General features: G+C 40.2%; 1 protein-coding gene and 1 long non-coding RNA gene across 2 annotated transcripts; one reads left to right on the forward strand and one right to left on the reverse strand.

The window, feature by feature from the left end:
• The first annotated feature begins 552 nt into the window (after positions 1-552).
• Positions 553-13,585, forward strand: LOC112917915 (uncharacterized). Its single transcript, XR_011999720.1, has 3 exons — positions 553-684; positions 6,313-6,401; positions 13,451-13,585. It is a non-coding gene; the product is annotated as an uncharacterized lncRNA (long non-coding RNA).
• Positions 2,437-4,185, reverse strand: LOC140598026 (large ribosomal subunit protein eL43-like). The gene is made up of 3 exons (XM_072751231.1): positions 4,062-4,185; positions 2,774-2,933; positions 2,437-2,569 (listed from the first exon to the last, which is right to left on the reverse strand). Exons 1-3 carry the CDS (start codon positions 4,183-4,185, stop codon positions 2,437-2,439), a joined length of 417 nt encoding a protein of 138 aa, XP_072607332.1.
• Positions 13,586-14,567: the final 982 nt, after the last annotated feature.

A 14,567-nucleotide genomic window follows, 5' to 3' on the forward strand; every position in this document is an offset into this window, starting at 1 on the left:
CATCATTTTTGAGCCTTTGTCCTAAATCAAAGAAAGTACTTGCTTGGGGATGCTTGGGGATGCGTAAAGCAATAGAAGCTCTCACTAAGCATGATTTGCACTGTACCAAGTTACTAAAGTGGTTTCCAAAGTTTGCACCACTATAAACAGTAAAAAAGCTACCTGTATCAACTAAATTGCGTTAGGTAAGCCTACAATAATGAAACAACCTCAGAAATTTCAGTGGCTTCACAAAAGGTTTACTTCTTGTTACCTAATGGCAACCATGGGTGGGCAGAGGCACTACTCTACAAATCTTCTAGATTCTACGAATCTAGAATTCTGATCTGGTGTGATGGGTTTTTGTTTAAATTCCCTAAACCATTTACTCGTGTGATTTTGCACAAGTTCCTTAACTTGGTTAAGCCTCTGTTTATAAAATGGAGATAATGATAGTACTTTTAGGGTTGTTATAAAGGTTAAATGTGATAACATGTGGAAATCAACTAGTAGTAGAGTGCCCTGACACAGACATTTTCACTTATTTCACAGCGCTTTGTATTCAGGCTCTGAACTCCTGTGCCCTTGGATTATCAACATTTGTGGTTCAGATGTTAGTCCACTCTACTTTGGAAGGAAGAATAAATGAAACACAACTTTGTCTTGTGACTAACTTGATATTGTGGGGATCTAGCTTAGTAGAAGGTAGGTGAAGTTCTTTTTGTTTGTTTTTGTGGCAGGCAAAAAGGGTTGAGAGATTTACCGGCCTATGCTGAAAAAAAAAAAAGTTGAGAAATTCCCTCTGTGTATCATAGAAAGAAGCAAAAGTGTCCCTGGCCTCTAGGAGGATGCAGGATACAACCTCCGTATCCTGGAGCCTCCTCCAGCCAAATATATAACTGGAGGAAATGTGATGTAGCTCTTTTGCCCTTCTGTGTTTCTGAAGAATGTCTCCCTTGTGGAAAAGCTGACAGGATGATAAAAACCTGATTAATGTAATGCTTTTCTCTATTGCTCAGGGCTTATCTGTGTGTGTTTGTGTGTGTGTGTTAAAAACTAGGTTCCGGGGATGCCTGGGTGGCTCAGCAGTTTAGTGCCTGCCTTTGGCCCAGGGCGTGATCCTGGGGTCCAGGGATCGAGTCCCGCATGGGGTTCCCTGCATGGAGCCTGCTTCTCTCTCTGCCTGTGTCTCTGCCTCTCTTTCTCGCTGTGTGTCTCAAATGAATAAATGAATAAAATCTTTAAAAAAACAAATTAGGTTCCTCTTTGCTGATCTGTTTCATGTGCTGAGCATCAGCCTATTCTTATAACAGTATAGACTTTGGAGGTAAGCAGATCTGAATTTGCATCCTGACACCTTCACATGCTCATTATATTATCCAGGACATCTAAATGCATGTCCTTTTAAAAAATAATAAATAAACAAACAAATAAATGTCCTTATATTAATCAATTCATCTGTTCCTGTATTCATTCTCATTCTGAACATTTATCTTGCTATGCCAGGCCCTAGCTGGGGTACTTCGGGGTTACAAACATGAAGAAACATAACACCTACCCAGAACAGTTTGCCTTTGATCCTCCACAGTAGCCTACAAAGTTTCCTGATCAGTCATACCATCATTAAACACTTTTTTTTATCATTAAACATTTTTGAGCACAAACCTCTCATGTATGTACATTTTTATATATTATGTACATGACTTCTATACTGTTGTGTACATAATAAGACATTTGATTAAAAAACATATGGTGGGGCACCTGGGTGGCTCAGTCAGTTAAGCATCTGCCTTCTGCTCAGGTCATAATCTCAGCATCCTGGATCAAGCCCCACATTGGGTTTCCTGCTCAGCAGGGAGGCTGCTTGTCCCTCTGCCTGCTCTTGCACTCTTGCTTACTCTCACTCTCATTCTCTCTCTCTCTCTTCCTCACTCAAATAAATAAAATCTTAAAAAAAATTTTTTTAAAAGATGGTATTTTAAGAGTGCCTGCATAGCTCAGTCCAGATTGTCCAACTCTTGATTTTGGCTCAGGTCAGGATCTCAGGATTGTGGGATCAAGCCCCACATCAGGCTCCCCGCTGGGCGCTGGGTACTCTCCCTCTCTTCTACCCCCTCTCCTACTGCCCCTACCTCCCACTCTCTCTCAAAAAAAAAAATGGTATTTTATCATACACCACCTGGGGTGTATACACCCAATTTTATATTATTTTTTAAGATTTTATTTATTCATGAGAGACCCAGAGAGAGGCAGACACTTAGGCAGAGGGAGAAGCAGGAACCCCCAGACTCCAGGATCACGCCCAGAGCCATTGAGCCACCCAGGCATCTTCCCCAATTTTAAAGGCTACTTATCTAGTGATAAGTTTTTCTGAACTTCACTTTCTTTCTGGGTTTTGTTTTTGTTATGTAAATTAATCCATTTACTAGGCTGGCAATGTTTCAAGTGCTATAGCTTCTACTGGTCTTTTAACTCCTTCAGTTTTCTGGTGGCAGACTTTGCTGCAGAAGTGGTGGTGTGGGTCCAGGCACTACCAGCTACTGTTTTCATTTTCATGCAGACACCACAATGCCAGATCCCCACAACTTGTCTTTTTTTTTTTTTTTTTTTTTAAGATTTCATTTATTTATTCATGAGAGACACACAGAGAGAGAGGCAGAGGCATAGGCAGAGGGAGAAACAGGCTCCATGCAGGGAGCCCAATGCAGAACTCCATCCCGGGACTCCAGGATCACACCCTGAGCTGAAGGCAGGCGCCAAACTGCTGAACCACCCAGGAATCCCCACAGCTCATCTTTTCATCTTGGTTTTGCCACAGAATGAGTTAGTGCATTCGGGGTGCTGGCTTATTTCCATCTTCTTCACCATTTTTCTGAGGGAGGCACCGGAACAGGTCCTGGATTTACCAATTCCAACCTTCGTGGTGTGTTTAGCTGTGTCCCCACAAACTAGGTCTGACCCCAGAAAGGAAAAGATGCGTTAAACTTCACTTTCTTCATTAAAATTCTGATGATGAAATCTTTCCCATGGTATTTTTGCTCATTTACTCAACAAATTTCATTGAACACTCTGATGTTAGATTCTGTGTAAGGGTCTGGAGAGATAGTGCTAAATGTCAGTTGTATTTTTTTAATGTCTAAGGGGAGTTTCTGTTGGAGGGCGTTACTATTTATACCTCATGTTTTAATTGATATTCAATATATTAAAATCCTTAAGTTTTAAAATCTAGTTTCTCAGGGCATCTGGGTGGCTCAGTTGGTTAAGTGTCTGTCTTCGGCTCAAGTGCTGATCCTGGAGTCCTGGGATCAAGACCTGTGTTGGGCTCCCTGATCAGTGAGGAGCCTGCTTCTCCCTCTCCTGCCCCCCCACCTGTGCTCTCTCTCTCTCTCTCTCTCTGTCAAATAAAGTCTTTTTAAAAAAAATGTAGTTTCTCCTATGTTTTTAGAATCAAACATTTTGGTAATTATTAATCTTCTGTAAAGATAAGATCCATTATTTTTACTTATTCTGTGATTATTATTCAATTAAAACTTACTTTTAAAAGATTAAATCCTTGACATTTAGCATGTTAAGTAAGTAGTTCTCAAGTTTCACAAAACATTTAAAGTAATTACAGATTCAATATAACTGATTCTTTCGAATCCTTCAAATTCCTAATGTTAGTCCTCTACCAGTCAGGGTTCAATATAGGAAACTGACATACTCTAGGTTGTCTTAAGCAGAAAGGGGTTGAATATAGGAAATTAGGTACTTGCCAAATTGTTGGAAGCAATGGAGGAGTGGACTCGAGGTATACCTCTTGGCGTGACTCCCAGAACATGACAGAACTGATCTATCAAGAATGTTGCTTCTTCTGCCACAATCAGGAAAATGGAGATCAGGAGGCCAGAACCTGAACTACTGAGACAAAATAAATCCAACAGGGGTCATAGAGCTGGGACTAGGAAGTCCTAGTCACCACCACCACGATTGCCTTAACACTGAATTGTGCTATTGGGCTGCCACTTCTGCAATTGTTTCTCAACACCCAAGAAGTTAGAAACTAGATACTGGCAACCCCAAATTTTACTAGCACTACACACTGCAAAGTGCCAAGAAGATGGGCTTTGCCACACTTCTATCTTCTGTCTTATTTGGTCCTTGTTGCTCATGTGTATGTTGTGGTTCTTCTAAGTGAACTGAAATCTCCAGGAGGAAAGGTGTCATGCCTTCTTTTTTTCAGCCTGTCGTACAGGCACACAGAAGTTGCTCAGTAAATACACACTGATGCTTGGGTATTCAATATATTGACATTTGATACTGTCATTTTGATGTCCTGGTTTTGATTATCCTAGTCTTCCATCTCCTTCAGCTTAATTTCCAGTATGCCAACCATAAGCAATTGAGCATGCACAGTAAGTATTATTGAAATGGGTAAGAAGAACTGGATCATTTCCACTGGTAAGTCAGAGACCTTCATTGTGGACATTACTATGTACCTATTTTGCTGTTAATAATAGATGGTTTAGGAGTGGTTGTCTATAGCAGAAAGTTTTATAGTTTGTATTAGGGCATCAGTACATCTAATTGGCATAACTTCATTTATGCCCTGTACCCTAACTGTGTAAGTGTGTTGGGAATGGTACCCATACAGGGTACTTATGGCCATCATGCACATTTAATACAAAGCAAAATTTCCTGATGTAACACTACTTACAATCCAATAATTATCTAAAAATTCCGTTTAGAAAGTTAACCAAATTCTCTTCAACTTTTTTTTTTTTTTTTTAAGATTTTATTTATTCATGATAGAGAGAGAGAGAGAGAGAGAGAGGCAGAGGGAGAAGCAGGCTTCATGCTGGGAGCCTGACGTGGGACTCGATCCCGGAACTCCAGGATCACGCTCTGGGCCAAAGGCAGGCGCTAAACCACTGAGCCACCCAGAGATCCCCCTCTTCAACTTTTCATATTAAAATCAAATATTAAAAAAATAAAATAAAATATTCATCAAACCTTTCCAAATAAGTATGGTTCTAGAAGACTTCTGGTTTTCAGATAGTAGAGTATAGACGTATCGGTCCCACTATCATCTCAAAAAACACAAGAACAAAGACCATATACCAAATCCATCTTTGATAAAACTTAGAAGACGTCTGAGGCTTTAAACCATACGCAGACGTAGAAAGTGGGAAAAGTAGAGAAAGTGGAAGTGGGAAGTCGATGAGTGACTTGGCAGCCTGGCAGAGTTGCAGAAGGGCACCCAAAGCAAGCTGAATTCTCTCACACAACGTATGAGACTCTGAAACAGGGTACCAGGTACCTGAGTGGTGGAGGCTGACACAAAAGATAGAAGCTCTGGAAAATTTTGACCCAAAGCAAAAGAATTGTAGCCAGTTCTCCCTACGGTCAGGTCCTGCCCTTCTATATGCTGCTTGCAATCAATTTTTTAGTGCCTACTCATAAATATGAACGGTCAGTCAAGGACTGCCAGAAAATATCCAACAAGAGGCTGAAACAAGTAGGGAAAAAGAGCAGATGTGTGTGGTGTATTTGTAAAACAATTGTGGGGGCAGCCCCGGTGGCCTAGCCGTTTAGCGCCGCCTTCAGCCCAGGGCGTGATCCTGGAGACCCTGGATGAGTCCCACATTGGGCTCCCTGCATGGTGCCTGCTTCTCCCTCTGCCTGTGTCTGCCCCCACCCCCTCTGTTATCTCTCGTGAATAAATAAATAAATAATCTTTAAAAAAAAAAAAAACAATTATGGGGTAAGAAAGGAACACTCTTGAAACTTTTAATTATGATAGTAAAGAAATGAAACGAATTCAAAAAGCAAGGACACCTCTCAGAAACTAGAAAAACAGATGACACTGAGAGAAAAAATAAGAAAATTAGAGAATTCAGGAAGTTTAAAAACTACTAATGAGTATTCCAGAAAAAAGACAGAATGATAGGGAGAATATTATCAGAGAGGTTAGTACAGAAATATTTCCAGAACTAAAAGATAGGAGTCTTCAAATGGATAGAGATCACCAAATGTCCAGCACCATGAACTAAAAGGAAACTCCCCAAATTATATCCTTGTGAACTTTTAGAACACTATAGGTAAAATATCCTAAAATCTTCTAATGAAAACAAAATACATCACCTACCACAATCTCCCTCTCAGCCCTGAATCAGAATATCAGATTTTTCAGTAACAACACTGGAAGCTAAAACAACAATCACAATGAAACAATTCCCTGACGTTTATGAGTAAAAATTTATTTTTGGTGTTCAGTTCTATACACATCCAAACTTTCAGTCATCAGCAAAGCCAGAATTTTTAATGATTTATCTTCCATTCATTATTTCTCAGGAAGGTGCTGGAAATTTGTTCCAATAAAAGAAAGAAGTAAACCAAGAAAAAAAGAAGACATTGGATGGAGAGAACAAGAATTTTATGTGGTAACAATGGAATTTCTAGTATGATGTCAGAGGGCAATCCCAGGAGGACAACTCTGCAGCTCTTTTTGAGGACAGCTAGTCTAGATTAGAGCAGAACCCTGAAAAACTGCAAGTGTGGTGTCTTTAGCAGGGGAAAAAAGTAATGGATAGATCATCTGAAAAAAGTGACCATGTAAAACTTGTATTGAAACATTTCAGTATTGAGTATTGCAAGATTTAATGGTAAGTTCAAAAATATTTAAGCGCATGAAAAATGAGGTTGGTGTATCCATACAATGGGATGTTACTCAGCAGTTAAATGAACTATGAAAAGACATGGATGAATCTTTTTTTTTTAAATAAATTTATTTTTTATTGGTGTTCAATTTTCCAACATTAATACCCAGTGCTCATCCCGTCAAGTGCCCACCTCAGTGCCCGCCACCCAGTCACCCTCACCCCCTGCCCTCCTCCCCTTCCACTACCCCTAGTTTGTTTCCCAGAGTTAGGAGTCTTAACATGGATGAATCTTAAATGCATACTGATAAGGGAAAGAAACCAGTCTGAAAAAAACCACATACTGTACGATTCCAAATATATGACATTTTGAAAAAGACAAAATTGTGGAAATGATAGATCATGGTTGTCAGGGACTCAGGAAGAGGGAAGTGAAACACATGGGCTTAGGATGGTGAAACTATTCTGTATGATACTCTAATGACGAGTATAAAACATCAAAATCTATAGAACTTTTTCAAAAACCCATAGATCTTTACAGCACAAAGAGTATAAAGTTTAATGCATGCAAATTTTGAGTATCATTTAGGAAGTTGAGGGAACCCAGTATAAAATGCATAATGTGACAAATCTAAATATATTGCAAATATATGAAGCAAGCTCTCTGGTGGGAGTGGGAGAATAAAGTTCTGACCTAAGTAACTTTGGAAATGAGTGTAGTCTGTAAAACTAAAGGCAGAAGGAACTGTACATAAGCACTGTATACACACTGATAAACGGATTGCTTCCTGGGTTAATAATTCTGAAAAAAAAAAAAACCTGTATATTGGAATTGAACCAGTAAGTAAGTGGAAGGCTGATTTTTTTTTTTTAATTTTATTTATTTATGATAGTCATACAGAGAGAAAGAGAGAGGCAGAGACACAGGCAGAGGGAGAAGCAGGCTCCATGCACCGGGAGCCTGATGTGGGATTCGATCCCCGGTCTCCAGGATCGCGCCCTGGGCCAAAGGCAGGCGCCAAACCGCTGCGCCACCCAGGGATCCCTGGAAGGCTGATTTTGAGAGCTATGTTCTCAGTATTGGAATGGGAGCTTATAGACAAGGAGAGAAAGACGCAAGAATGATTCATGTGGTAATTGGAATAGAGTTGAAGATGGTATGAACTCATGTTTATATATAGAGACTCAACTACATATAGAAATATTTATAGATTTGAGGGTATACATAGATTAGCATACTGTGTATATCTCCTATTTCTGTCAGCTGGGAGGGCCTAGAAGCAAGACACCCTAGTAGAAATGAGCATACCTAGCACTCAGGTCTTGGCTTCTAATACCTTTCTCCGGTAGAAGGAACCAGAGTTCCTTGGAGAAATGACTGTAAGCCTGTAGCATTTTGTAGTGCCAGAAAGTAAGAGAATGCTTAAAAACAATCTGGGAAGTCTGGGTGGCTCAGTCAGTTGGGTGTCTAACTCTTGATTTTGGCTCAGGTCATGATGTCAGGGTTGTGTGGTCCAGCACCACATCTGACTCTGCTCAGTGAAAGTCTCCTGGAGATTCTCGGTCTCCCTCTGTGCCGCCCCCCTGCTCTCTCTCTCTCTGTCTCAAATAAATATTTTAAAAATAAGGGATGTCTGGGTGGCTCAATGGTTGAGCATCTGCCTTTGGCTTAGGGTGTGATCCCAGGGTCCAGGAGTGAGTCCAGGGTCCTTGCAAGGAGCCTGCTTCTCCCTCTGCCTATGTCTCTGTCTCTCTCTCTGTGTCTCTCATGAATAAATAAATAAAATCTTTAAAAAACATATTTTAGAAATAAAATTTTAAAGAATCCCACTACAATGATGGAGATATTGTCAAAGGCATATAAGAGCCCCCTGACAACTCCCAATGGCCAAACTGGAACAATTTTAAAATAATGAAAAAAAAATTGTATTGGATGATAACCTGAAGTGTAAAAAATAGATATCCACGAGTTTGTACTGTATAAATAAATGATTGAATAAATAGGGAGAATAGACAAATCTCCCATATAGAATTCATTTATGAATATATGTAGAGTTAACTCCCCATTATTAACTGTGGGCTGAACATAGTGACTTTTATGAGGCAGGGACTGTTGATCCTCCCTTAAGCAAGAAGATCAAGGTTAATGCCAACAGTGATAAGTCCTATCAATAATAGGTACACCTGGTATGGTCTAATGAAAATAGTCTTCTCAAAAATAAATTACCCCACATTAATCATGATAAAAACATAAGACAAATCCTAATTAACAGTTATTCTACAAAATATCCGTCTAGCATTCCTCAAAACTGTGAAAGTCATAAAAACAGGGAGGGTCTGGGAAACTCTCAGAACCAGGAGGATTCCAAGGAGACAGGATTCTGGAACAGAAAAAAACAAAATAAAACATTAGGGAAAAATTGAGGAAATCGGAATAGAATATACTTTAGTTAATGCATGATTATTGATTCATTAATTGTGACAGCTCTACCCCAGTATAAGTAATGTAAGCTGTTATAATAAGGGAAACTAGGTGGAGGTGTTATGGGGTCTCTCTGTTGTTATCTTTGCAATAGTACTGTAAATTTAAAACTGATCTAAAATAGAAATGTTTTTTTAAAAACTGAGTTAATTATTAATTCCAGGAAAGCTAAATAGGTTTATGAGAGATGAAGTAAAATCACAGTATACTGTTGGATCAGCCTTGAACAATGTTTACATAGTCATGGTAACTAAAATGTAAAATGTGGATCCAAGCAAAAACTGTGATATAACTGTATTTGGAGGTTGGATGGGGGAGGGTGTAAGAAGTAGTTAACACACATGTATCATAAGAAGTCACTGCAACTGATGAATCAATAGAACAGTATATCACATAAATGTAGAGGTAATTATGAGAAGAACTAAAAGAATGGAAAGTGTTTACTATTGGAATTGACTGGGAGCTATTGTTTTTGGTTGTCTCAAGTCACTATTTTACTTTTTAAACTATATTGAAGAATATAGTTTACATTGCAAAGCACGGAGTACTTCGATAAAAATCTTAAAATATCTAATGACAATAAACATTTCAAATTAAAATCACAAATTTGATAGGCTAAATTCTCTAATATGTTGGCTTTTCTAAAACATCTCAAACATCTACATCATCTATACCTTTATGGGATGGTAAAAATCTCTTATCTAAGAGAAGCCAACCAATGAGACTTATTTAAAGACTCAGGACCATGATATAGTTCTAGATTTGAGTTATAGTAAGATATTCTGTACCGAGACGTTGGTTCCTAGTTAACTAATTCCACGATGATTCTACCTAAACTCTAGGTTTTCATGCCAGTCTCTTCTTAAAACTCCAGAAATAACACCTGCAGATGCAGGCAGGAGAGACTTCTGCTCTAGTTTCAGCACATAGCACAAATAAATACACATTTATTTAAAAAACACGGGCACCTTGGAGCACCTGGCCACTCAGTAGAACCTAAGACTCTTGATCTTAGGGTTGGGGGTTCAAGCCCATATTGGGTGTAGAAATTACTTTTAAAAAAATCTTAAAAAACACACCACATAGGTTCCTTAATTTTGTTATATGTATTTTACCAAATATTAAAAAATCTTTTTTTCCCTTTAGGTAAAAATGACAATCTTAAGCATAAATAAGCCTCTGAATGTGGTAACCTTTTTCCCCCCACATACATGGTAGTACCTGCTCCATATTGAAGAGGAAGAAACAAACAAAAAACCCCACAGGTACCTCTGCCATTCTGGATTCTACGCTCAGTTTAGAACCAACATGATCTCTCCTAAACATCTACTCTTTTGAGTTTTTTTTCAGGCCCCAGGGCAACACTTCTCCACAGCTCATGCCTGGTATCTGTGAAACAGAATAGGTTGGGCTGCTGTCTGTGTTGGGGACAGAATGCTATGGATTTGAGTCACAGAGGGTTTAGGTAATAGAAAAGACTAACATTAAATTCTTTCTCTCAGCATAAATGCAATAGATTCTTACATAATGTAGTATTTTCCAGTAGTGCCAAGCATCCATTTTTCTTGCTTCTCTTTATGTTTCATTCATGGTTCACGCTGATTAGTGTGATACTTGCAAAAGTTACACAGAGGACAAAAGAAAAAAAATAACTAAAATGGACTTCATTGAAAGAACATTTGCTTCCAAGGATAACATCAAGAAGGTGACAAAACTGTACAGAATGGGATAAAATGTTTACAAATCATATAGAGAAAGGAACCTGTATCTAGAATATATAAAGAACTCTTACAACTCAGTAATAAAATGACAATGTAATTTTAAAAAAATGGACAAAGGATCTGAATAGACATTTCTCCAAAGAAAATATATAAATAGCCAATAAGCACATGAAAAGATGCTTGACATTATTAGTATCAGGAAAAGCAAATTAAAACCACAATGAGAGTGGCGCCTGGGTAGTTTAATTGGTTGAGCGCCCAACTCTTGGTTTTATCTTTTTTTTTTAAGATTTTATTTATTTCTTCATGAGAGACACACACAGAGAGAGAGGCAGAGACACAGGCAGAGGTTGAAGCAGACTCTATGCAGGGAGCCCAACGTGGGACCCAATCCCGGGACCCCAGGACCACGCCCTGGGCCAAAGGCAGGTGCCAAACTGCTGAGCCACCCAGGGATCCCCCCCCCCCCCCCCCCCCCCGCCGACTCTTGGTTTTCCCTCAGGTCATGATCTCAGTGTCCTAGAATTGAGCCCTGCATCTCTACCTTCCCCTCTACCCCTCTGGCTCATGCTGTTTCTCTCTCTCTCTCTCATAAATAAATAAATAAACAAACAAACAAACATTCTTTTTTAAAAAATGGATGAATTGTATGGCATGTGAGTTATATCTTACTAAAATTGCCATTTAAAAAATGCCATTGGGACACCTGGGCGGCTCAGCAGTTTAGTGCCTGCCTTTGGCCTAGGGCATGATCCTGGAGTCCTGGGATCGAGTCTCCCATCCCATGGAGCCTGCTTCTCCCTCTGCCTGTGTCTCTGCCCCCCCCGCCCTCTCTCTGGATCTCTCATGAATAAATAAATAAAATCTTTAAAAAAAAAAAAAGTGCCATCTATGGGGCACCTGGCTGGCTCAGTCAGTAGAGCATATGACTCTCCACCCCAGGGTCCTGAGTTCGAGCCCCACTTTGGGGATAGAGTTTACTTTTTAAAATGCCATCTAGCACTGTGCCTGGCCTATGGTAGAGACTGAAATAAAAGCTCTTTTTCTCTTTCCTCTTCCCCAAACTTCCCAACCTAGAATACCCCTGAAAGACTTGCTAGATTATTTTACCTCAGACAGGATTTTTACCCACCATCATCTAGGTGATCAGGTTTTCTCTCTACACAAACACCATACACTTTAGACTTTGCCCTTCCTTTTTTGCTTTTCACTGATCGCCAGCAAAGGAATTTCCTAGGATAGGGCAGGATACACTGACACTCATTTGATTGCTGAGGAAGCAGCAACACAGACCAGCTCAAAACCGCTTTGTCACAGACTGCTTCTGTGGGCCCTTCTCCCTCCAGGGATTACTTCGCTACATGCCTTCTACCTGCCTCACCTTCCCCTCTCTCTAGTCCAAGCCGCCCATTTCCTCTACACTCCCGCTCCCTTAATAACAAAATGCTCTTTCTGTCTAGGCATCAGATCTACCTGTTATTAAAAACTTAAAGTTAATACAACAGGGACACCTTGATGGCTCAGTGGTTGAGCATCTGCCTTTGGCTCCGGTGGTGATCCCGGGGTCCTGAGATCGAGTTCCGCATCGAGCTCCCTACAGGGAGCCTGCTTCTCCCTCTGCCTATGTTTCTGCCTCTCTCTCTCTGTCTCTCACAAATAAAATAAAATCTTTTTTTAAAAAGTTAATACAACAACTACCAGTAAATATTAGTTTCTTCACAACTTCCTAAAACTTAATTAATATTTCCCTGAGTCTCTAATTTACCAAGGTCTCCCTGAATCAGTTCTATTGTTGGCTTGGTGTTAGATTTTGGACTTCATTTGCTTGTCTGTAAAGAGAAGTGAGTGGAGGGTGAATGGAGTCCAGATTCTCTGAGGCTCTTCTGGTTCTTAAATTTTATCTTCACTTATTCTTAAGCCTTTTTTAACAGCCACTCAAGATAACTGATCCTATTGCTGCCTGTATGTTACTTCTAATTTTTATAGCATTGGTGTTCAATAGGGAGCTGAAGGCAAGGAGGTGAGGGCAAGGATTAGAACCTGGGCCTCTGTGTTCTTTCTGTGTTTCTTGTAACCCAAACCCACTCTGGAGCACAAAACCAGGTGACCATGAGCCCTCAGTATGCTTATTCATCTTCTTGTAATATGAACTACCAGGGCAAAGAATAGTGCTAAGAGCTTCACATGCACTATTATTTAATCCTCAATATAACCCTATTGTTAATTTCCAGTTTATAGATGGTAAACTGAAAGACAGAGGAAGACCCTAGCCCAAAGGCAACCAGCTGGTAAAACAGTTGTCTAGGATGGGTAACCAGGGATGCTAAATCCTTAAGGCAAATGTATATCTGAGGAGTAGTGTTCATTCTGATGATCCTATATCCACCTGAATGGGGTTCTCAAATGGTCGTATGACTGGGAAGAAAAATAGGTGCTATGTCCCTTGATACTCAGAGTGGGACCCAGACAGTCACCCAGCAGCAGATAAGTAGGCAATCTTAACATCTGTTGGCAAGATTCTTGGAATGTGGGAGTCTCTAGCCTTTCTCTGAGTGATGAAATTTCAGTCTGTTTTTCAGTCTGTTGTGAAAATATCATTGCAATCAACTAACTAACATATTCTCCTTTAGAATCCTGTTCTGGTGGCCTCAAATGAACCCAGAGTCTTCTGTGTCCAGTTGAAGTTTGCAAAGCAGAACCTTTAAAATACTTGAACCATTCGAAGCAGGACCTCAAGTCAAGCTGTTGCCATAAAAACACAAATGTTGGGACCCAGAAGACACTAAGAAAAAGAAAAAAGAAAGTTTTGTTTGCTCTAGAAATGTTCTTAAAAGTAAGACAAGCCCCGGGGCAGCCTGGGTGGCTCAGCGGTTTAGCACTGCCTTCAGCCCAGGGCGTGATCCTCAAGACCTGGGATAGAGTCCCATGTTGGGCTCCCTGCGTGGGGCTTGCTTCTCCCTCTGCCTGTGTCTCTGTTTCCCTCTCTGTGTCTCTCATGAATAAATAAATAAAATCTTTAAAAAAAAAAAAGTAAAGCAAGCCCATCTCTGTCCAGGACCAAAGGAGATTAAACTGTGCATAAAGGATAACAGAAGAAAGGTAGTGACCTATCATCAGATTTAGGTCACTTGGGCCTGGGAATTACCAAGACACAGAAGTTTGCCTAAAAGCAGGGTTAATGGGAGAATCACTGAACTTTGAGCTAGGGAAAAAACTTCAAAGTCATTCACTTTAATAATTTTATGACAGAAGGAAAGGCTGCTTAGAAAGAAGGCGGTTGGTTTCCTGAAGGTCACCAGTCTGAAGTGGCAGTGGCAGTGGCAGAGCCAGAGGTGGTGACCAGACCTCCTTATAGTTTTACTTCTAGCAGCTCTGGCTGAGCCAGGGGAAGCATGTGAACAAGTAAGGAGAAAAGTGCAAAGCATACCTCCCCCACGCCCCCACCCCCCACCCCCACCACGGGCTGGTAAACAAAGAAAAGGAGCCATAGGAGGAGGGTTGGAAGAAAACTGCCGTAAGAGATTGAAGAGATGGGTGATTTGAAGTCCTCCTAGGGCTTGGAGCAGAGCCAGAAGGTATTGGGGGGAATCAGAGAGATTCATGCTCGATGGAGGAGGGAGGTCAAAAGAGGGGATGAAGGATATCAATCTGGAAGTGTTGTGCAGGCTGCATTTGAGGAGGGATATTTTAAGGCAAGGAGACCAGTGAGGACACTACTGAGGAATGCATGGGCTAGAAGTCCTTTTA

Source organism: Vulpes vulpes, chromosome 2 (genome assembly GCF_048418805.1).
Source record: "Vulpes vulpes isolate BD-2025 chromosome 2, VulVul3, whole genome shotgun sequence".
Taxonomy (NCBI): domain Eukaryota; kingdom Metazoa; phylum Chordata; class Mammalia; order Carnivora; family Canidae; genus Vulpes; species Vulpes vulpes.

Excerpts from the sequence above, each read along its gene's own strand:
- LOC140598026 (XM_072751231.1), bottom strand. The coding sequence starts at position 4,185 with ATGACACCTTTCCTCCTGGAGATTTCAGTTCACTTAGAAGAACCACAA. Across the intron at positions 2,934-4,061 it reads CATCTTCTTGGCACTTTGCA|ACCTAGTTTGTGGGGACACA; the intron begins GTGTGTAGTGCT and ends TTCTGGGGTCAG. Across the intron at positions 2,570-2,773 it reads GGCAAAACCAAGATGAAAAG|ACAAGTTGTGGGGATCTGGC; the intron begins ATGAGCTGTGGG and ends AAAAAAAAAAAG.